This window comes from Chinchilla lanigera, unplaced genomic scaffold, assembly GCF_000276665.1.
Source record: "Chinchilla lanigera isolate Chin_1 unplaced genomic scaffold, ChiLan1.0 scaffold00016, whole genome shotgun sequence".
Lineage (NCBI taxonomy): Eukaryota > Metazoa > Chordata > Mammalia > Rodentia > Chinchillidae > Chinchilla > Chinchilla lanigera.
The window spans coordinates 14,096,699-14,118,942 of NW_004955417.1; the positions used below are offsets into that span (position 1 = coordinate 14,096,699).

The window sequence follows — 22,244 nt, forward strand, 5'->3', positions numbered from 1 at the left end:
ATGGAGCAGGGAGCAGCTGACTTAGCCCCTGGAAGACAAGTTACTCTTCAGTGGCACCAGCCTACCCAACTACAGTATATAAAACTTCGTGGATCCAGTCTCATCACATTCCTCAAACAGCAAAGAAAAATGGCTCTCATTCAACCCCAGATTCCTAGCCTTCTGTGCCAAAAAAAAGCAACAAAAACCCTTGTACTCCAAAATAGCATTTTGATGAAATATCTAATTAAATGTCTGTGTCTAATAACAGGTTAGCAAAGTAGTGTAACTCCAATTATTTTTTTAAATGTTCTATTTAGAGAATCAGTACTTTCAGGATTTAATCATTAATCTTTAACATATAGAACAGGAAACAAAAATAGATTCCTATTGAATGTTAATATGTCAGTAATTTGAAAAGATTTCCTGTGACTAAGTTAAAAACATCTTATTAATGGATTATATAATTTCCATTAGAGAAGCTACATAACTCTCTGAGTACAGCGTGACTTTAAACTTTGGGGGTATGATTCAGTAAATAAGCAGAAGAAAAAAATATAAAATCATGTAAGTAATGTCTGTAGTGCTATGTGGCAAAGTAACAAGGGTGACCCAGATAGTGTCATTATTTTAAAATCCATTTAAATAAATACATTTTCTTCTCCAATTTATACTGGCCAAACAACTCATATTTTGAGCATTAGAACTATTTATGCTAAAATGAGCTGTGTAAATGTAAGTCTGTAGATATGAGTCATCTAAGTTCATTAAATCAAAGGAAAAACTTTCTCATCTACAGAAAAATATACATAACAATGCTAGCTTTTTGGTGAGATAAAACTTTGATTCATTAGTGTCCATTACATTCACAACACTATTTATTAAAGAATGGGGTGTGGAGAAAGTACTCTTTTACCTATTTCTGGAAAGTTCTCAGCAACCAAAGTCAAAATAAAAATTTTCTTCTTAAGTGCATTAAAATACCTAGAAAAATCTCCAACGTGTCATGATTAATCAAGGCTTATGTAGACAGTTTCTTTTCTGGTTTGCGGTTCAATTTGAGTTTTTTTTTCTTTGCTGGAAGTAGGAAGATAGGAGAGCTCTTAAGGTAGATTATCCTAAAATGTACTGTGGCTCTAATAAAATACTTATTGCTACTGACTCTCTTAAACATGTGTATATACACCTATGTATGTTTAAATAGACACAGATATAACAAAAGAATATAGTCTATTTGCATAAAAATTACGTGACTGGAACATGACATTATTCAAAGGAAGCCTCTTCTTGCTCAGACTGAATTAGTAGAAGTGGTTAACAGACCTCATTAGCTTAATCTACATGAATATTACAAATTTGAAAATGAAAGAGAAATAATTTCCACAAGTTTCTGTCCATTTCACATAGGTAGTTCTGCTTGGATGGTTCGAAAATCAGTTATTTGATTCTATTATATCAGCAAGGTATTGGAATGGAGCAAGAAAAATAAAGGAAAATGGGTAAAATTAGTCAAGTCATTTGACTGTTCCAAATGGACTCCAATAAAGATTAGCTGAAGCACTAAAAACATCTTATTAATGTATTACATAAAGCTCTGGCATGTGCAAAATAAGCCCTTTAATAACAAGGTAGTCATTTATATGCAATTATACAATATGTTATTTGTAAGGACTCAACAAAGCAGAGACAAATGCTACTTCAAGGCATTTGTTTGGGCACAAATGCTATTTTAATCAGGAAGAAAACTTTGCAGACATGACATAACTTCTGGGGCAGAGGTCAGTGACTCCAGCCACCACTGAGGCTCTATTTCCCTGCTCTCTGGAAATCAGGAGTGGCCACATGACTAGTCCTGAATACAGGGTTGTGGCTGACTTGACATGTGTCACTGTTGGCTACAGTGAATGTGAGACTCGCCAGGGCCATGTCCCCTGATGGTGGTGACAAATGTTGCATCAGCACGTCCCTGGATGCGGATGACCAGGGCAGGGTATCTTGCCAATACGGGCTGGCCTGGAGCTTAAGCGAGGAGTAATCTGTGCTCATGAAGCCCTTGCAGTTTTAGTGTTGCTGCCACTGCATAATCTGGCCTGCCCTGCCAAGTATCTTTCTTGCCTAGAAAAGACAGAGTCCATACCATGAGTTTTAAAAAAGATATAGAGATGAAATGAGCTGGGTGGCACAGTAAAATTTATTTGTCTTTATGACTTCCACATAGTAATTAAACACATAAGAGAACAAACACTGTCAAGATGGCCATATGCAGCTTAGGAAACAACTGGTCCCAGTTCAACTATACAAACGTTCATTCAGCTTAGAAATGAATTTCTTTTTAATGGTTTTAGTATTTTTTTTTTTCAGTCCCCAAGGTTTGCACAGTTCAATAGAAGCATTTTTGCCATTTTTTAATCCTCAGGCACATGATGTTTACCAATTCTCAGGAAATAAATGAAATCAACACGAAGTCCTATAATAATAGAGCACAATTTCACAGAAATAAATATGATGAGCTCATTGCAAGTTTGATTCAGTTTAGCTAACAGATCTACAAATGAAGCATGAAACAGTATTAACAAATTACATTTGTATTAAGGTTTCATTTCTTTTAAAATATTTATCACACTTTTTTTGGTGCAAGGGTTCCATTGATTTCTTTGGTTTTAAACATTATAGCTCTGTTTGACCTAAATATATAGAGTTCTATTTGTAGCAAATATCAAAAGTCAAAATTTCAAAAGGTAAAAATGGAATTATTGCTCCAATACAAAAAAATGTACAGCTCATTTGGGCACTATTGCTATTATTGCTCTTCTTCTATTGGAAAACTATCCTGGAAATCAAGGAATGTACCTCAGAGCTCACTGCCTGAAATATAATTTGGTTGTACACTATTATCTGTTAATATGCTCCTACCTTCACCAAAGCTATCTGAGTTTGTCTTTAAAAAAACAAAACAAAGTGAAATAGCATAAATAAATAAGTCTACCTAAGGGATTACAATAAATAGGCTTCCAGACAGGAATAAAGAATATTGTGACATAAAGCCCATCAGTGCTGTACAATTAAACAATAGCTTTGGATCTTCAAGATCTCTAAATATAGTCAGTTTAGAATGGTTTTCAGCTGACAGAAAGAGAGAATACATTTCTATTATTCTCAATTAAAAATGAAAATATAGTAGATACAAATGTAAATTTTGCCTTTGGGAATTTACGTAGGTATGTACCATCATTAGTTTTTGACCTTTGCCTAGTTGCAGAGTATAAAGCTTTTGGATTAAAAAAATTCTAATATTCCTTCAATTCTTAGTGGTTTCTTGGTCTCCAGAATAGGTAGTAAAAGAAGAAATCAGACTCAAAAGTTTTGCTGTCTTCTCTTCTTTGCATCCATTGCATCCAGAATGGGCTGTCTTTTTGCAGTGTATCTTTGACGAAGTTCTTCTATTTCACGTTCCATCATGGGGTCCAGTGCTTTTAACCGCATCTGTAGTTCTTCTAAACTTAAATTTTTTAACTATATATAGACAAAGACAAAGATATTAGTATAGCACCATATCTACAATATATTAAGGTCCGATTAATTTTAACATTAATATTTCAGCAAAATTCTTTGTATCTTTGAAAGGTGGTCAATGATTAAAACAAGAATTTCTTCCCTGAAGACCAAAAGTCACATTTTGCAAGAACTTCAAGTAATTTGTAAAAACAATTATAATGTCCTGTTTTTAGGAAACAGCAAATAAAAGAAAAAGCTGATGAAATATATCTCTGTTAAAAAAATAAAACAGCACAATGACAACACTATCACTGCTGCCAAGGAGCTGTTCAGGCTGTTTCTGGGACAGAAATTCTAATCTTTCACCTTAGCCACTTACAGAGTGCTACAATAATCAATAACCATGACCCCAGAGTACACCCGAGAATCGAGGCAAGAGCAGACGAAGGTTAAATGAACAGTTTTAGCCTCCATTTAACTGAATGCTTAGCATTCAGACCAAAAACTGCATTATTCTGTTTGTTTGTTTTTTGTTTTTCTTCCGGTACCAGGAATCAAACTCTCGATCTTGCGCTTGCCAGGCAGGGGCTTTGCCGCTGAGCTAAATCCCCAGCCCCCATTATTCTGAATATTATGCCCCAAGTACTTTATATACCAAATCTGATACAAACTGTGTTGTGTAAGTTTAGATGTGGGCTTGCTAGTTTGAGAATGAAGTGCCTGTGAAATCTTCACTATATACGTTACAGTTTGATTATATTTGCTTTAGGAGGCAACAACAGCATATCCTTTACTGGTTTTCTGTGCAACAGCAGGAGAGAGGCCTCATGTTGCGTATAAGGGGTATAAAATCTGCTCTGCTATATAACAGGATCTATGGCACCCTGAGTTTTACTGTATTTATATACCAAAACAATAAGATAATGCATTATCTCCTGAGAAACACATTTTAGGGATATAATCTGGGGAGCACAAGGTTCTCTTATTAACATTAAAAAAATCTAAAATATTGTCTCCTTTAAAAACTAAATATTATAGTGATGGTGGTAGGCAGGTAGTTTTAAAAAGCTTATTAAGCCACAATGATTTATAGAATGCTATTGTCATAAACTCAGTATCTTGGTGGGTACAATAAAGAATGCAAAGTACTATTTCCTGGTCCTTAAGAAACCTAAACAGCTAGTTGTCACTGAAGTACTCACACAAGACCCCACACCGAATGTGGTACAGATCACGGCGAGAAGTACCTAAGTCCATGAATAAGCTTTTTGAGTGCAAATTCTGCAGGTTCATGTGTGTATTTTCCTGGTATTGGGGTCTGTTATTTGAACAAAGTTCCCCTCAACAACAAAGGAGCCTGTGGTAAATTCAATGGGACCTAAAGAGTGAACTGATGCCCTCTCAGGAGTAGGGATGGGGCTGGTCCTTGAAGAGGAGAGTGCCTCAGAGCAGTACACGTTAAGTGAATGACTAAAAACACTAGAGACAAGGGGTCAGAGGAGGACCCCGTGGTAGGTCTGCAGGAAGTAAGGACAGGCCCAGTGGGGCCCTGGGAGGACCCAGGGAAAGCAGGTTCAGACACCAGGGAGCTATGGCCAATTGTGGGGCAGGCCAATTATATAAGAGCAATCAATCAGACTTGGTTTTAAAATGATAAAAACTGCAGCTCATTTTTTGTTTTGAGATGATAACTATCTTTGGCTACTTTAAGAGTCAAGATGAAAAACACTCTCATTACTTACAGTTACCAAAAATAGCACTTTTCAGCTGATCATCCACTTTATTCACCATACCTAGCCATAAATGACTCCTTCCTCAAATCAAATCCACTCTCAGCTGAAAATATTCTGAGGATATTGAAAATAATGAGTCACAACCTCTGAAGGAAATTCAAAAGGAGTTCCAAAGATGTCTTAAGGGATGGCAGTATCATGGGAAAGAGTGTACAGGCTCTGCAATAAGGACTCAGCGTGAGCACTGCTTGTTTTGGGCCACAAGCAACTCTGGTATATACAGAATAAGCCACTACTCTTTAATCATATGTCACAGAGGTATATGGGTTTTTATATTATGCTATAAACACATTTGTATATAATTCATAGTTTTGTTATATATTTTTGTTATATATTTTATTAACTTTTAATTAAAGTATTAATTATCCATCTGCTCAAATCACTGTGGGAAAAAGAACAAGCTGCCTGGCAATTCTGAAACTTTTTCTTTTCTTTTTTTTTTTTTTTTTGGTGCCGGGAATTGAACCCAGGACCTTGTGCTTGCCAGGCAGGCACTGTGCTGCTGAGCTACATCCCCAGCCCAATTCTGGAACTTTCTGAACTGTTTGAATAGGTGATATGGACTTGAAAGGCCAATGTGGACCCAAGTCACATTTCCCAGAGAAAGAAGCATCCCCCACATCTACAAAGGATCCAATTCCACTTCAGTGTCCTTCAAGACAGCTCATTTCAGCTCATGTTAATCAGGAAAAATATTTTCCTCCTTTAACAGAGTTTTATAGTTTCAATATATAAAATTTGTGGAAAAATAGCCCTGTAATACCAGAGAACCATTATCTGGCATGGTTAAGAATTTAGGTGTTTCATTAAGGTGAATTAATAAAGTACCTGTTTCAGTTTGAATAAAAAAATGTCTCCCCAAAGCTCATGTGTTCAGAGGTGGGGTTTTGGGAATGTGATAAGATCCTGTGGCAATAACCCCATTAATTAATTAATCCATTGACAAATTCATAGCTGAACACACCATTAGCACACATGGCCTGGTAGATGAAGCAGGTCACTGGAGACATGCCTTTGAAGGGTATATCCTGTCCCAAGCCCCTTCTCTCTCTGGCTCTTGCTCTCTGCTCCTTGGCTGCCATGAGGTAAATAGCCTTCCTCTACCCCGCCTTCCTTCCATGATGAGGCCTCTCACTACAGGTCTAAGAGTGACAGAGGCAACTTACTATGGACTGGACCTCTGAAACCAAGAGCCAGAAGAACCCCTTTTCTCCTTTAAATCATGCATGTTGGGCAAATTATTCCGTCCTAGCAATGGCAAAGTGATTAATACAATACTTAAACTTTAGTAACAAACTTTGTTTCACTAATTTTAAACAGGAAGTCTTTATAAAGGATTTTACTGCCTTCTAAATCAGAGAACAAAGGCCTGTAGATAACTTTTCCTTGATGGTGAGCCACTATTATTCATACTTATTACTTATTTGTGCCACATATTAATTTTTTTCTCTTTTGGCTTTTTATCTTTATTTGAGGAAAAGCCATTAGCTCCATTTCCTGGCTGTCACGGGACGTATACTATTCTATCTCTACATTAAGTCTATTCACTTATGGGAACTAGAAAGGCAATTACACAATCTTACAAGGCATTACACTAAGAAAAAGTAGGCTGTGAATGAAAGCCTTCCGACTGTGTCAGGCTAACAGAGCATGGCTTTAGTGCTGAAGCTTGTTATACCTGTTTCGAGTGTTTGTTTATTTTTAAAGTATCTGATTTCAAGCTTTTGGCTTTGTAAGGCTGAGGCTATAGGAAATCTGACTTCTGCATAAGCAGCATGCTTATCTATGTGCTCAGGAGGGTTGTCAGAGAACTTCAGAGGACTCTTTTCTTAAAAATTTATTGAATTTTTTCCACATATCAAGCACTGAGATGAATAAAACACTTCTCACAATGAGCTTGGAATCTAGCAGGGAGGGCAAGTCGCTGCACAGATAATTCACTGGAAGATGAGTAAGCTGAGGAAACCGGAAATGGGAAGGGAGTGGGAAGACAAACAGCATAAGCAGAAACATACAAGGTGCAGGGATGGTATTACAGAGATATGAAGGATCTATGGGGGAAGAGGAATAGAAGATGAGGCAAGAAAGACAGGGCAAGGCCTGACTGCCACAGGCCATAAGTGTGCTGCTATAAACTTTCTGTGACAAGAAAGAAATGCTAGATGTGACCTGATCATATATGAGCTTTAGAAAAATATCTCCAGCAGCAGGTATACAAATGGATTGCCACGGTAAGAACAAAAAACCAGGGGCAGGAGGACCCATCAGTAGTACTGCAACAGTCTAGTGAGAAGGTTAAATGTGAACTAGAACAATGGAAGTGAAGACTGAAAATTGGAGAGGGATTTGAGAGACTGACTGATTACGAAGGATCAGGAAAAAAGGAAGGGTTAAGGCTTCCAGGTTGGGCAGTGTGATAGACTAGACATCATCAGCAACTGGCAAGTTAATGAAAGCAGTGAATTTGAGGTATGACCAAGGCATCAAGCTAGAGACATCAGATATGGACTATAACTTGGGGATTGGGGGTCAGAAGAGAGATCCATGCTAAAGATACAGACTCAGAAAACTCAGCATTTAGGCTACAACTGAAGCCCAATGAAGGGCAGATCACGCAGGAAGAAGTTTCCCCTTGATTTATAATCTGTTTATGGTGTCAAACAGAATACCCAAACTTGGCATTTGTAGTCCAGAGGGTCTTCTCACTTTGTTAAGAGAACACTAATTTACCTGAACAGCAATCAGGTAAATTAAATTATATGAGTCTGGGAGAAATACTGATTGGTTTCTAAATAAATCTAGATTATAATATTAAAAAAAGAGAGTTTGACTAGTAGAATTTTTCAGTTTATATATAGTGGGTATTACTTACAGACATAAACCTCTAGTTGGGTTTTAATTTCTTTTTTTATTTTTTAAAAAAATTTCTTTTTTTTTTGTGGGGGGTGGGGGTGGGGTTTTTTCTTTTTTTTTTCCCCCGGTACCGGGAACCGAACTCATGACCTTGCACTTGCCAGGCAGGCACTGTGCCGCTGAGCTAAATCCCCAGCCCAGGTTTTAATTTCTGATTAAGCTTGAATACTATATGTAGCACTTGGTTTTTATAACTATCAAGCCTCCCACAGGCATAAAAACACTTTGGGAGGGAAAATTGCAGAAATAACTTCTTCAATGTCTTAAAAACAAAACTGCTCAATGTCTTAGTGGTAAAGGTTTACACACTAGATAAAATTTTATGGAGACTCACAATGACAAAAATGGCTCTATAATGTCCTACATTCCACTATGACTCATTTAAAATGTCAATCTAAATTAAAAAAGGGTTTTTTTGGGGGAGGGGTTAATCAGGATACTATTAAAAGGCCAACTTCCTGAAGTAATAGCAGTATTACTATGATCAAAACTTCGTTCATCAAACTCAGGTTTCCTGAAAATCTTTATGAAAAAGAAGAGAAATCATTTTAGTTATGTTTACCGATTAACAAAGTTATGGGAAATCAACTTGAATTTACTTTTTTAATATAGGAAAGAAATGTTACTTATGTGCCATCTTTTGACAACACATAAAGCACAAAGTAGTTTATTGCCATAGCTATATACCAACTTGCTAGTGCTAAAACAAATATAGATGTGAACTAGGGCTGAAGTAAGAAGTCCTTGATCCCCATTTGACTTCACAATTTGGAAAGTCAAGTCAGTAAACAGAAGAATTTTAAACTAAATATACATTGGGAATTTTGCTGTGATGTAAACACATGTACAAAAAAAGCAGTTGGAGATGACTTTTATGTTTTAGGCTAATTCTGTGTAATAAAATTCAGTTTTGAATTTAATGATGAAATAGTATCTGCACAATAGAAAGATTCTCAAGTCTCTGAGCCTTAATATTGTGAGAGAATACTGTAGTTTGACAGTCTTTACAAATATCATGGAGAACATGCTTGACTAAGTGAACAAAGTGACTGACATGCAGTAAGAGGAACAACTTGAAGGCAAAGGGAGTAGAAACATAACTGCTCTAAAATCATACAGTCAGCAAAGAGATGCATTTCAGAACAATACTAGTTCATTACCTGAAGCTTTTTTTTTTTCCTATTTTGCTTTTCTGGAAAATCTGAGATGATAAATATCAGGACGTAAGACATGTTACTAAAGACAGAGAATAAAATGAATTTCCACAAAAAGTTTAAACTGCAATCAGGTAAATTATATTATATGAGTCTGGGAGAAATAAATTTTGATATCCAAGACTGTTAAAAGTCATTGTTTGTGACTCAGTCATTTGCTCAACAAAAGCATGAACTATAAAGTGAGGTTAAGAGTTAAACTTTCACAGATCTCCCTACAAAAGAGGACCTCAGAGATAATCTAATTTTACTTCCTTATTCTAGGTAAGAAAATAAGAGCTAGCTTGCTCCTGGCTAATGGTACAGCTCATTATAACATATTGCTTATGGCACTCAATTTCTATATTATGCATAAGTTGGTGAATGAAAACTCCAACTCTACCTTCACAATTCAGGTTGTGTGTATGTACGCGCGGACAGGCATATGTGTGTGGATGTGTGCACACAAGGGCATGCAGGTAGAGTAAATCACCAGTGAAAACACATCCATGAGATAGCAAGAAATTTTGTAAAGGGATGTAGTTAGTTCAGGTATAATTCTTCTGTTTACTTGCTCCTGTCTGGTTGAGAAGGAAACAAGACCCACAATCCAGTTTGGTATGCATAATCTTGAGAAGAGAGTGATTCTCAATGATCTCAAGGTATCCATTTCTCGCTCATTAGATCTCAGTGATTTAAGTAACATTTTTCCTTCCTTCATTAAAACCTAAGATTTTCTTAGTTTTAAAGTAGAAGAGAGAAGATGAAAGATGCAGAAAGATGCTAACTGCTTTCTGTCAGAGGACAGATTTTTTATTCTACAAATTCAAATTAAGTAATTATCTAATACAAAATTTTACTGGAAATTTGGTCATGTTTCCAAGGAAGGAAAGTTTTTCAGATAGAAGTCTACAATGACTGAATTCAATATTCTTAATCTAGCACTCTCAGGGAGCTCAAATTGTGAAGGCACCAAAAATGGGTATGTTGCTAAGAAATATCCAGGGTCTTCAACCTGAACTAAAAGGGAATGTTTTTTAAGTATTCAGCTGTGAAGGCCATGGTGTACTGAAAAGCCTGTATATAATATTTTTATAGAACAGTCTCTTGAAATGGGAAAAAGCAGCAGAAGCTCAACAATGAAAGGTAGAATTGCTACCCTCTTTAGGAATTAGGTCAGTTGGTAGGCCAAGATCTCCTTTTTTAAAAAAAAAAAACAACAAAAAACCCCCCCAAAACCAAAAACCTTTAAAGAAAAAATTCAAATAACAATTAGATAGATGGGTATATACTTATGCATAAGTTAAATGAAAAAGTCAAAATTATTTTTCAACAAGGAGTCAACATTTTGTTTGAAAATTGCTAGTTTGGTACATGAGTGACAGCCTAACTCATTTGGTTAATGACAGTCCTGGACTACATTTCATCCAGGAGCTTGGATTACAGATCAATTATCTAAAAATATTACATTTCTTAGTGTCTCTAATAAGAAGAAAAGAAAACCCAAGTAAAATATATGTAAATTAGTAACTCATTTCCTAACTCTCACATAAAACAGGAGCACAAATAACTCAATGATGTTAGATGATAGAAAATAAGATTAAATCAATCCACTGATAATACTTTTAATAATTAGATTTATTTCTGAACTCCATGAGAAGGTTCTTTATGACTGATGAAGAAGAACTGTTAGTAAAAGTACAACTTCCTTTAAGTTTACATATCCAGGCTACTATAAAAACCTAAAATATTATATTCAAGTGATAAAACAGACTTACTTTCTAATATCTTTATGGGAAAACTTTACTTAATATCTCTATGGGAAAATCTTAGGTAGTTTATTTATTTGTTTATTTATTGGTACTGGGAATTGAATCCAGGGCCTTCACAGTGAGCTACACCTTTTCTTTCTTTTTTTAAAAGACAGGTTCTTGCTAAGTCACTAAGTTGCCCACACTGGGCTAGAACTTGAAATCCTCCTGCCTCAGCTTTCCTGAGTGCTGGGATTACAGATGCGCACCACCACACCTAGATGAAAACCTTTAGATTTTCATATTATTTTTTGTTTTGTCAAAAAGAGTCCTAATTGTAACAGATTTTTAAAAATCTTAATCTCAAAAATAGCAGAGACAGAATTATACAGTTAAAACGCATAAAAATATTTCAAGACTAAATGAGCCTACAAGTTTCAGGAATAATCAGTATGTCAAATAAATGAGACACTACCACAAGGAAGCACATGGTTTTAGATGTTAAACTTAACACATTTAGTCAGTCAATCAAGAAAATCCTGTACAAGGTTTGCTGTGTTTACTGGGAAAACAAACTCTTCCTAGCAACTGTTTAAATAAACCTCACAAATGCTACAGATCTTATTAGTGGCCTGTGATTAAAAAAATATGGATTGCTAATACTGTATCCTGACTCATCTATTTTCCCATCTGCTAGCAATTCTAACAATATGAACTATCAACAGAATGGCTAACAACAATAATTTTCTATGGCAATTTTGATGCTGAACTGCCTATAGCATTTTGTAAGATTTACCAGTGCATGCCTCAGACTGTTTTGAGTTGTTTGTGGCCTGGAGCAACATACTCCTTTTTCCCTTAATATTCCATTTTAGCTCAAAGTTTCACTTTGTTGAACAGAATCTGGTTTGGTTTTAGAAAACACTGCTCATGGAGGCTGCCACACTCATTTTACTAAAAGAGAGCAGGAAACACACCAAAGTACTATCAGAACCGAGTCAACGCACCGATCAGTTTAGATACAGACATAAACAGGTAAGGGCTTTCTGCCAACAAGACTGAGCAACAGGGATAGCAGGTAGTACACTACAGGCTAAAAAGAAATTACTATATCAAGTCATTTTCCTGATTTAAATTCTGGCACTGAAAAGCACACAATAAAGGAACTTTCAAGTCAATTGAAACAACTATGAAGCCTGTTTGAAGGAAAGCCTGCACAGCTACTTAAAATATGCATTTATAAGAACCATTAAGATACTGATCATTTTAGGCACTTGACACACTAAAAGAAAAGCTGATTTCTCACTGTAAATCCCTTTTAAAACATGATCTTAAAAGCTGTGTTATAAAATCTACCAGCAGACTCCTCTTCCTTAAACAGACATTATTTACCTTGCTCATGAGCTGAGCAGCGCATGTCTTCAGCTGACTGAATGACTATAAATAATCTAGGACTACAACTGGAAACTGCCTCAAAATGTTCTATTTTAGGTGCTTAACCTCAGAGTATCTAAAAGGAACTTAAGTCCCTTGGATTTTCATTCCCAAAGAAATGGGAGAAAACAGTTTCTGGTAGATATCAATGAAAGAGAAAGGGAAAGTGGGAATTACTGTGCTGTTTACAATGTGTTTGACACTATCCTAGGTCTTGTACACTAAGTCATTTAATCCTAACATTTGCCTTAGTGGGTAGATATTACCAATTCCATTTCACAGGTGAGGACACTCAGAGGGACCTACTGACCCACCCTAGATCACACAGCTAGAGGTTTTATGCAGGCACACAAAGACAACATCAAACCTACTAACACAAATTTGGATTAGACCCAAGAGCTGTTTCTTGGGTCTCCCAAGAATACAAAAGCATTTCAAAAATCTGACTGTTGAATCAAACATTGTTTATAGATTAAACATTTGGAAATGTTACTTAAAAATCTCACTTTTTTTTTCTTGACCAATTTTGCATGCTTATATTTGGTGACTTAACCAATTTGAAGACAACAATATGCAATATAATAACCATTGTTGAATTTCTACCATCTTGTTTAGTGCAGCTCTGTATTGTTTCTAATGTTTTTTTATTACTTTTTATTCTCTTTAATTGTTTGATCAATCTTGCATTCTTACATCTGGTAATCTGAGCAACTTCGCTGAAGATGACAATATGTAATACAATAACTATTGTTAATTCCGATCATCTTGTTTTGAAATCCTGTATTGCTTTTACTGTTTTTGTGTTGTTTTGCTTTTGCCTTTGTTGTTATTTTGTTAGTTTTTTTCGCTTTAAAATAAAAATCTCACCTTTCTTTCCAGGTTGAGCCTAGCAAAGTATTTTACTTACAAGATATTAACATATTTTATTCATGATTAGACTTATGAAACAAGTGGAAATTTTTCCATTGAACCAGCTGTTGAGCAAAATAAACGTATTTCTACACTGCCCTTTGGAATAGATTTCATAATTTTATCAATAAAAACATGCTTTGACAAAACCAGTTAGATATGTCTCCTTCACACACAAATGAAACTTTGTTCAGATTGTCTCGTGGTTAGTTTGGTGCTGTTTAGCTTGGATCTAGCAGATGCGCTTCAGAGTGATCTTGTCCTGGAGAAATCCTGGCCACTCATTTAAAAAAGGAATGAAGACATTTTAGTTGCATTCCTCAGTGGTAGTTGAATGTTTTTTGTTTTTATGCTTTTTAGTTTCTACTAGGAAGCTCTGTTTGCTAAAAACATCAGGAAAAACTTGATTCATGTACAAATCTGTTCTTAAATGTACTGTAGTCAGCTTTAAAATTCTAGGCAGGCCCTAGGACAATCAAATTTGAATATCTCAAAACCAAACTGTAATTAAATCTTTCTGGACATAATAAGGGCAGATGCAAAAGTTTTATTAGCTGTGGGGCTAATGTCTTATCCCAGTAATTCTGATTAGCACTTTGAACAATTTTAAAACACTGATTAAGCCACAAAATAAGGGCTTAACAAATTAAGTGATCAATTTTATTTTCATACATCCATCAAAATATTAATAGCATGACAAATATTTGTTATGGAAGATCACAAATGAGTTTATTTGTTACGAAATCTCTGTAGAATTACTATACAAACTGGACTATTTTATTTTTTTCTCCAATCATATCTTTTTAGCTGGATTACGCCAAATTCCCCTGACATGTCCCTTAAGGAATCTTGGGTAGATCTGACTTTTAGTTATTAAAAGTCCAGAGTCATGATTCACTTTGCCCCTTCCCTTCAGCATGGGCTAGCTCCAGAACCTTTTCCCCACTCTTTCTCAACATCTAACTCTTCTGATGCTAGGAGATGGGAAGGAGACAGGGGTCAGTGAGGGCAGGGCTCCCTGGTCTTGCTCTGGTTAGCTGATTATTGCTGGGTTGTGCACTGCAGGTGTGTGTGTGTGTGTGTGTGTGTGTGTGTGTGTTAGTTATTGATGTGATGTTCAGCATTATTTGGATGCCCCTTGTTTCCTCTGGCCTAGAAGCCATCTGGGCAACATTACCACTTCTAACTTCCTGTTTTACAGTACAGAGATCATGGAAATTCTACATTCTCCAGGGACCACCAGGATCCAAGGAAGATGAGGGTTGTCCCCTTATCTCTTCTTTCCTAGGACCATGGTATAGTGTGCTAGGAAAGAAGAGATAAGGCACCACCATTCTTGGCAAATAGCTGCTGGAAGTCCCCTCATTTGACATTAATCCAGTTGAGGACAGCTACTTCATTACCCTTCTACTTCCCCAGATTGTCAATTCCATTAGATAGGGATTCTGCCTTCTAAATGGCTAGTAAGCAGTGACTAGAATACTGGACTATAGTAGATACCTAATAAATATTTACTGAATGAGTGAAAAGTGGTAAGGCTCTTGGTAACTCCTGAGGGGGAAGTGTCTGGTTTCAATTCTTGGAAGCTCGTTTTAGAAAACAAAGCTCCTGCTGTGGAATCTAGTACCACTCAGCAACAAAGAAAGTCCTCCACTTTGTAGCACAGATTATCTTTAAAAAAGATTTGTGTGATATCAAGTAGGTGAATTTGTAATTAAGCAAAGCAAAAAGAGTCTATCTGGGAAAACCAGGTATTCATATTTAATTAATTTTACAGTAGGATAGACCCATGTCCACTACATGTTTATTCTCCATGTAAAATACATTTATTTGGATAATGAATGACTCATCATTTCACAGAAAAATAGCTTCTGTCCAAAAAAACTTCAAAATGATAATAATAATCTTTGGATAAATATACATAGAATTAAATTCACTGAGCATAACACTTATTAATGTCACAGAGTAGGACCATTTATACAATTTTCTAATGTAGTGACTCCACAATATTTATTCTGATTATTGAAATCACACTAGCTTTACATAATAATGATGTAAAAATTCATTTTTATCTATTAAGCAGTTTTAAAAGAGGTCAGCTAAAAATAAAAATAGTTAACTTTTAATAGTGAAGCAACATCTAGAAATAAACAATTCCTAAATACTTTAGTTTTGAAACACCTGAATCTGTAGTTCTCTAAGAACACTATGGAATAAGAATCACAGTCTAATAGCTATTTACAAAATATGAACTCAAAATATAGCAGATAGATTTTTTTTAAGAACTTAAAAAGCAATAATAAATTAGATCAAAATTCTTCAATTTTACTGGGCCAATGAGCTGAGTTACCAACAAGGAAGCAGAACATTACATCAAGGAAGCAATCTGAGGAGGTCATGGTTGGTGGCTGAAACAGTATTTTTAGTTTCCCATTTATTAATAAATGAACAAATTAAATTAAAACTCCATAAAGGGACTCAGGTATTTAAAGGGGTATACAGAAGAGAAAAAGTGTAAGATGCTCTTGTGAAAACTTTCAAAATACAAAATCCATACCTACTTTAATAATAATCGGTCAAGTGTAACTTTAAAAGCAAAACTACCAATGGAGTAAAAATGAAGCTGATAACTTCTGCTCTTGTCCTTTCATTAATATTTGTTCAAAAATATGTTCATAAATTCTATTAATATAAGACAAAATAAGGTAGAAAATGAGAGTAAGGAAACACAAAACAAGGAAATTATTACTTTCAATGTGTCCTGTAAGTGAGATACCAACTTTCAGAGGTAAACGTTTCATACTTCCAATATTCTTGTTTGGGGAGGGAATAAAAGTATTTGTGGGTTATATCATTATCTTAGGCAAGTAATATGCATAAATCACTGAAAATAAAGATCAAGTAACATGCCAGTGTCATGTGTAAACATAACAGCTTAGAGTAAATATTACAATTTTCATACTTTCATGACTACGGTAAATGAATGGTCCATAAAGGTTTTAACTTCTTTACGTCTAAGAATGGCACTAAATTGAGTTTTCTAAAATTGTGTTTTTGTTATCAACTACTTCAGTAAGGAACATGGCACTGAAATTTTACCTCTGATATTATGGTGTAGAAAGAGTGCCTTTCCAAATGTTCCCAGAAGTTGTCAGTGTGAGGGTTGGACTCAGCTGCTACCTCTTCCAGAGGAAGCAAGTCTTTGGCATGACCTTCTCTTGAGCCAGACACCTGCTTTCAGAGTGGTTTCTCTGCTAAAAAGAACATGGAAGCAGAGGCAGAGGCAGAGACTGTGGCTAGAGGATCCACAGTCACTGATCTCACTTTGCATCTACAAACTGTGAAGCCAAGAAACTGTGGTCATGAGTGGAAACTTGGGGATCAGAGTTTGAGTTCTGGTTTGAATAACATACATTAATTTGAGGTATTTTTACTAGTAAATTTTTATATTTTATTTTACAGGATGAAATTTCAGCTCAGTCTTTTAAAAGCCCACTTTAATAAGGATTAAAGGAAAAATGTATCTTTTAATTACTAACCAAATGAAAGACATACTGTTGGTTTACCTCCTGCGGAAAAAATAATAAAACAGCTATGTGGCTGTTAAATTCAATGTGTTCTTGAGGAACTTTCCGTAAGATATTGTTAGCAAGTGACTGATGTGTACTGTTATTCAAAGAATGACTATCCACTGGATAATTCTTCTGAAATTATTTTGTATTCATAGAAAGTATTGTGTAACTCCTGGTTTCAAGTAAATGGTGCAAGAGACCTACTGATGAATACCCTGTACTTAGTGCCAACAGATACTGGCAGTAAACAAGAACAGTGTGAGCGAGTCTTCCTTTGCCTTATTAGATTCAGAGTAGAGGTGCAATACCAGAAAGGATAAGTTAATTTTGAAAAATACTACATGCAAAGGAATTACTTTCAAAGACAACAAGCTGTTCCACATGACACTATCCACTTCTGATGCCTCTGATTTACATCAGTTCTTCTAGCTCATTTCTGGTTAGGCATGTCCATATGCCCAAGTCTTTCTCTGTTGTAGTTCTTTCAACTACATGGTTGAAAGAGCGCATGGTGGTGTGCCGCTATGAGGCTCCAGCACCCTGCTGTGGGAAGCACACCTGCTCCTGTCGCTTTCTTTCCCCAGATGTGTCCATGGCCTCATCTCACCAGAATCACTACCAGACCTTTTAGCAGATTGCCCTTACTCCCTGCCTACTTTTATGTCACAACTGCCAGCTCTGCTGGACCATGCTGCCAAAAAAGGGAAGAGAGGCCTCTGGAAAACCGAGGCAGCTTCAGGTTTTGGTAGCTATCTTCTAATTTTTCAACCATCAGACATTGTTTTTCTTTGATTTAGAAAACGAGTATTACAAAAGTCATGTTTCCTACTAGGTAATTCTGTTAGGTTGACATTAGCAGAAGTTTTCCCTTCACCTGGCAAATCTCTTGAGCATAAAAATAAGATATTGCTTATTAACCCTTTTTTTTTTTTTTTTGCTTATTAACTCTTAAAAGATAGTGGGGTTGTAACCTTTAAGAGTGACCAAATGCTGAATAACTGGTAACTATCTCGTACAATCTTTTAAATCTATTAAGAAAGTAACTGATAGACTACCTAAGGAGTAGAAACAGAAGCAGAGCCAGTAGAATGGAATAAAATTAAATAATCTTAAATCAACTGCACTGTAACCAAAGTGATTCGTGAAAAGGTAGGAGTAAAGTTAAACAGTTTGATTGGCTTGGAGAATTAAAGACTTGTCAAGGATGGGAGGCTTCCAGCTGGATCACGCGTCCCTGAGAAGTCAGGAAGATGGTCACTTTCAGACCTCCGGTATTTGGAATTGAGAGACCAGGAGGCCAGTGAGCTCCATGGACATGAATAATGGCAACTACAGAATCCCCTTTCACAAGGGCAAGAGTTCAGCCTTGGAAAGACGCCGAGGTCACTGGCTATCCAGCACCCTCTGGTGGCTAGATTTGGTATCACACTTTGGGGGGGGTCCATCTAAGACACCAACTTTACTTTGCTAAGCTTGCTTTTTCCTTTTCTTCCCCCCACAACGTATTTTAAAAATCTTTTCTAGACAAGCAGGGAATAACAAGTATCACTGCTTGGCTATGGTGTAAATTTGGCAGCCAGAAAAGTAAGCTATTACACTGCTTTAAAAAGAGAAAATAGGTATTTAAAATCCCATAGGTGACACTACTTAAATAAAAATATCTGGTTAGTATCCTAATTAAAATTTAATTCTTTTAGGCACTTATTCTACAGGAAAGACTTTTTTGTATACAGATTCATATTGGTATAAATTTGATGCACATAATAGCTAAAACCCATTTAGTACCTACACTGGCAGGGGCTATGCTGTTATCTCACATAAAAGGCAATAATCCTAGGAAATAGTACCAGTAATATCACCATTTTTCAGTTTAAATTTTCAGAGACACCACGAGTTTAAACTTCCCCAAGATATTTATATAATAAAGATGTGGTCAGGATTTGAATCCAAAGCAATCTAATTTCAGAGCTCCTCACCCCTTGCCACATATACACTCTGTGTAGTACAAGGGATTGAACATAGGGTCTTCACACTGAGCTACAACCCCAGCCCTTTTTCAAGTTTTTATTTGGAGAAAAGGTTTGCTGAGTCACTAAGTTGCATTGGTAGAACTCAAACTTTCAATTCTCCTGCTCTAGACACCTAGAATGCTGGGATTATAGTCATGTACCATCACACCCAGTTAGGTATTAGCATTTTTAAACACTGAACAATACGAAGATATATAGTCAATTGGCATAATAAATTTTTCCAGAAAAGGGGGAGATGGGTTTCTTCAAGAGTATAGATTAGATTTAGATTGACATAGAATCTTAATGATGTGTAAAAACTAAAAGAGCATGTGCCAACTAAGTTTTCATTTCCTAGAATGTTTATTCACATACACCTTACCTTATACCTTATATAGGGGGAGGGGAGTTTATAAATGGCCTGAAATGTAGTATTTCTCAAATCATAATATACTGTATAGTACCTTACATAGCAAGTTTACATGTATTAGATGGACTCCATAATAATTCTGTGAACTAGGGCAGATGATTTTGTAAATAGGCACTATTCTTACTTTACATATAAGATTTAAGAGGCTTAGAATGGGTAAGTAACTTCTTTAAGTAACACAAGTCTCTCAAAATCTAAGATGTCTTAATGATGGAATATACAATAAATTAGCTTTGGTAGATAATTTGTGCTCTGTTTTACAGAATAAAAGAGATTTTTATAATAAACCAATACCCCCTTTATTTTTGCTAGAAAATCTGGCTTCACTTTATTTCTGCTTTATCTACAGTAAATAATAGTACTTACTAATGCTAAACTGGCAAGAGCCCACATAAGGAGGAAATAAAAATCAGAAAGTAAGAAGTCACAGAAGACAGAGTAAGAACAAATATGGACCATAAAATCCACACTGAGTGGGAAAATGGTCCAAAAATTATGAGATTGAGATCAATCATTACACAAAGCACTTAGCATTTTTATAATTCTTTAATTTTGTAAAGTGCTTTCAAAAATTTGTTATTATTTTATAATCCCTCAGAGATCACTGGGTGACATAACAGCCTTTACATAACTAATCAAGAACATTTCAAAAATACCATGAAAGTACACCATTACTTTTGTTTAAAAGAAAACATCTTGTGATTCTAATCCCAACACAATGCCCTCAGTTCTTTCTGAACATAAAGCGATGTCCTTTACAAACACTTCTGCTGAACCACCCTTCAGTTTGGACAGAGGACTTGCACTTCCTCTAACTAGGAGCCCATTGCAGTACAGTGGTCAGCTCAGAAACCTAACTACAATTCTTTCTCTGCATTTGCAAACTCTTGGTCATTTTCAAACAATAAAATGTGTTCAAATATCTCCCATTTTAAACAAACAAATCAAGAGGGCTACTCCTACTTTCACTCTCATCCACCCTTTCCAGTTGTCACAAGTCCATCTCTTTTTCTACTTTTGGAAGCCCAGTTTCTCAGGACAGAAAATCGTCATCACTTTTTAATTTGCAATCCTACTTTAATTCTCTCCATACTGGCTTCTGTACCCCTCATGCTCTCCAAACTGCTCTTGTTAGGTCACTTAAAGTCAAATGAATTCTTTTTAGCTTCTATCTTATTTGACCCTGCAAGCTGCACTTTACACTTGGTCCATACTTTCCTTTTTAAAACTTCTTCCTCTTGACCCAACTCTGCTAACTTCAGGAACATTTTGCAGTCTCCTTTATTAGCTGTTGCTTCTCAATTCCTACTCAAGGCTCTCTGAGCTCTTTCTTATATACTTCATTTCCTAGGAAATCTCATATACACCCTTAGCTTTAAATACCATCTTTCTGATAGAAACTCTCAGTTTTGTATTTCTAATACAGATTTGTCTTCTGAGTTCCAGAACTCAGCAAATTCTGTTTAGGCACTATAAGTCGGTAATCCAAGAGAAACCTGTGTGTCTTTGAACCTTTCCTATGTCACTAAATGGCTCTGCCTCTGCCCATCTGGTTGCTATTGCCAAGAATCTACTATATTCAAATGTTACAACGCTTGTTTACATTACCAATGTTTCTCAAATGTGTATGATTCTCTTCATCTCTACTGTCATCTCTCTGGTCAAGGCCCTCTTTGCTCAGGCAAGCTGTTTCAATAGACTGTTAACTAGTTTCCTTCCTTTATTTTTGCTTTCTTCTAATTCGTTTTCCATAAGGCAACCAGAATTATCAAAAGTTTATGTCATGTCCCTAACATGCTTAAATGGCTCTTTGCTGCATGAACAGTCCTAATGTGGCCTTGTATGAACCTACCTTTGCTTAGGCCTGCAGCTTCAGCTTTGCTGCTTTCGCCATTATGCCTATGTCTTTATCATCACTACTTCTCTTTTAGTTCCTCATATTCACCGCTCTTTACAATGTGTTGGGACTGAAACTGTCCAAACATTAAGAGGTGGGGATTAACAATTACATTATTTTCCTCTGCTTAAATATTTTTCCACCCTCTCCACTTTAGCTCCAAGTCTTTGCTGACATAGTTCTACTAAGGACATCATTTCCCTCATCTCTGCCTTATCAAGTTCTACTCACTTTTAAGATGGAGATTTAATGTCATCTCTGTGAAGTATTCCTGGACAAGTGTTCTTGATAAAATGAGATACTGTTCGTCTTTCTATGGCTACAGATATGCCTGTGCTATGACATTTACTCTGGCACTGTAATTACTTAAAAAAATCTCTGTCACACCAGAAATTATACCATGTGAGATACTTGAGTATAGGGCTGGGCCTTATTTTTCAGTTTTTAGCATTCTGAAGGTACCTAACAAATGCTTTTTACTTAAACCAAAAGCCAGAAATGAGCATATACATACCTCAAAGTCTAAAATCTACCCTAGCTTCGCAGATCTCTAAAAATGCTTTTTTTGAATCTATCATTCACCTTACTTTTGAGGTTGAATTTTGTCTTGAAAAAAACTGAGAAGTTTAAAAGTGGTAAATTAGGGGCTGGGGATTTAGCTCAGCGGCAAAGCGCCTGCCTGGCAAGCGCAAGGTCGTGAGTTCGGTTCACGGTACTGGAGAAAAACCAAAACCAAAAAAAAAAAAAAAAAAAAAAAAAAGTGGTAAATTATTACCATTCTAATAATAGTAGATAATTAACAAAGGATGACTCAACACCAAACGATCTGTGGCTCATCAATAATCCCTAAATAATACAAGCTATTTTAC

The 22,244-nt window shown here is 35.9% G+C and overlaps 1 protein-coding gene across 3 annotated transcripts in view; it reads right to left on the reverse strand.

The window, feature by feature from the left end:
* Window positions 1-2,152: 2,152 nt before the first annotated feature.
* Stk3 (serine/threonine kinase 3) overlaps window positions 2,153-22,244 on the reverse strand; it is a 282,703-nt gene continuing 262,611 nt past the window's right edge. For all 3 annotated transcript variants that reach the window (XM_005381850.2, XM_005381851.2, XM_013512823.1), the window contains one exon: window positions 2,153-3,492. In XM_005381850.2, coding sequence (XP_005381907.1) covers window positions 3,334-3,492 — 159 coding nt within the window. In that variant the 3' untranslated portion in view covers window positions 2,153-3,333. The remainder of the gene's footprint in view (window positions 3,493-22,244) is intronic.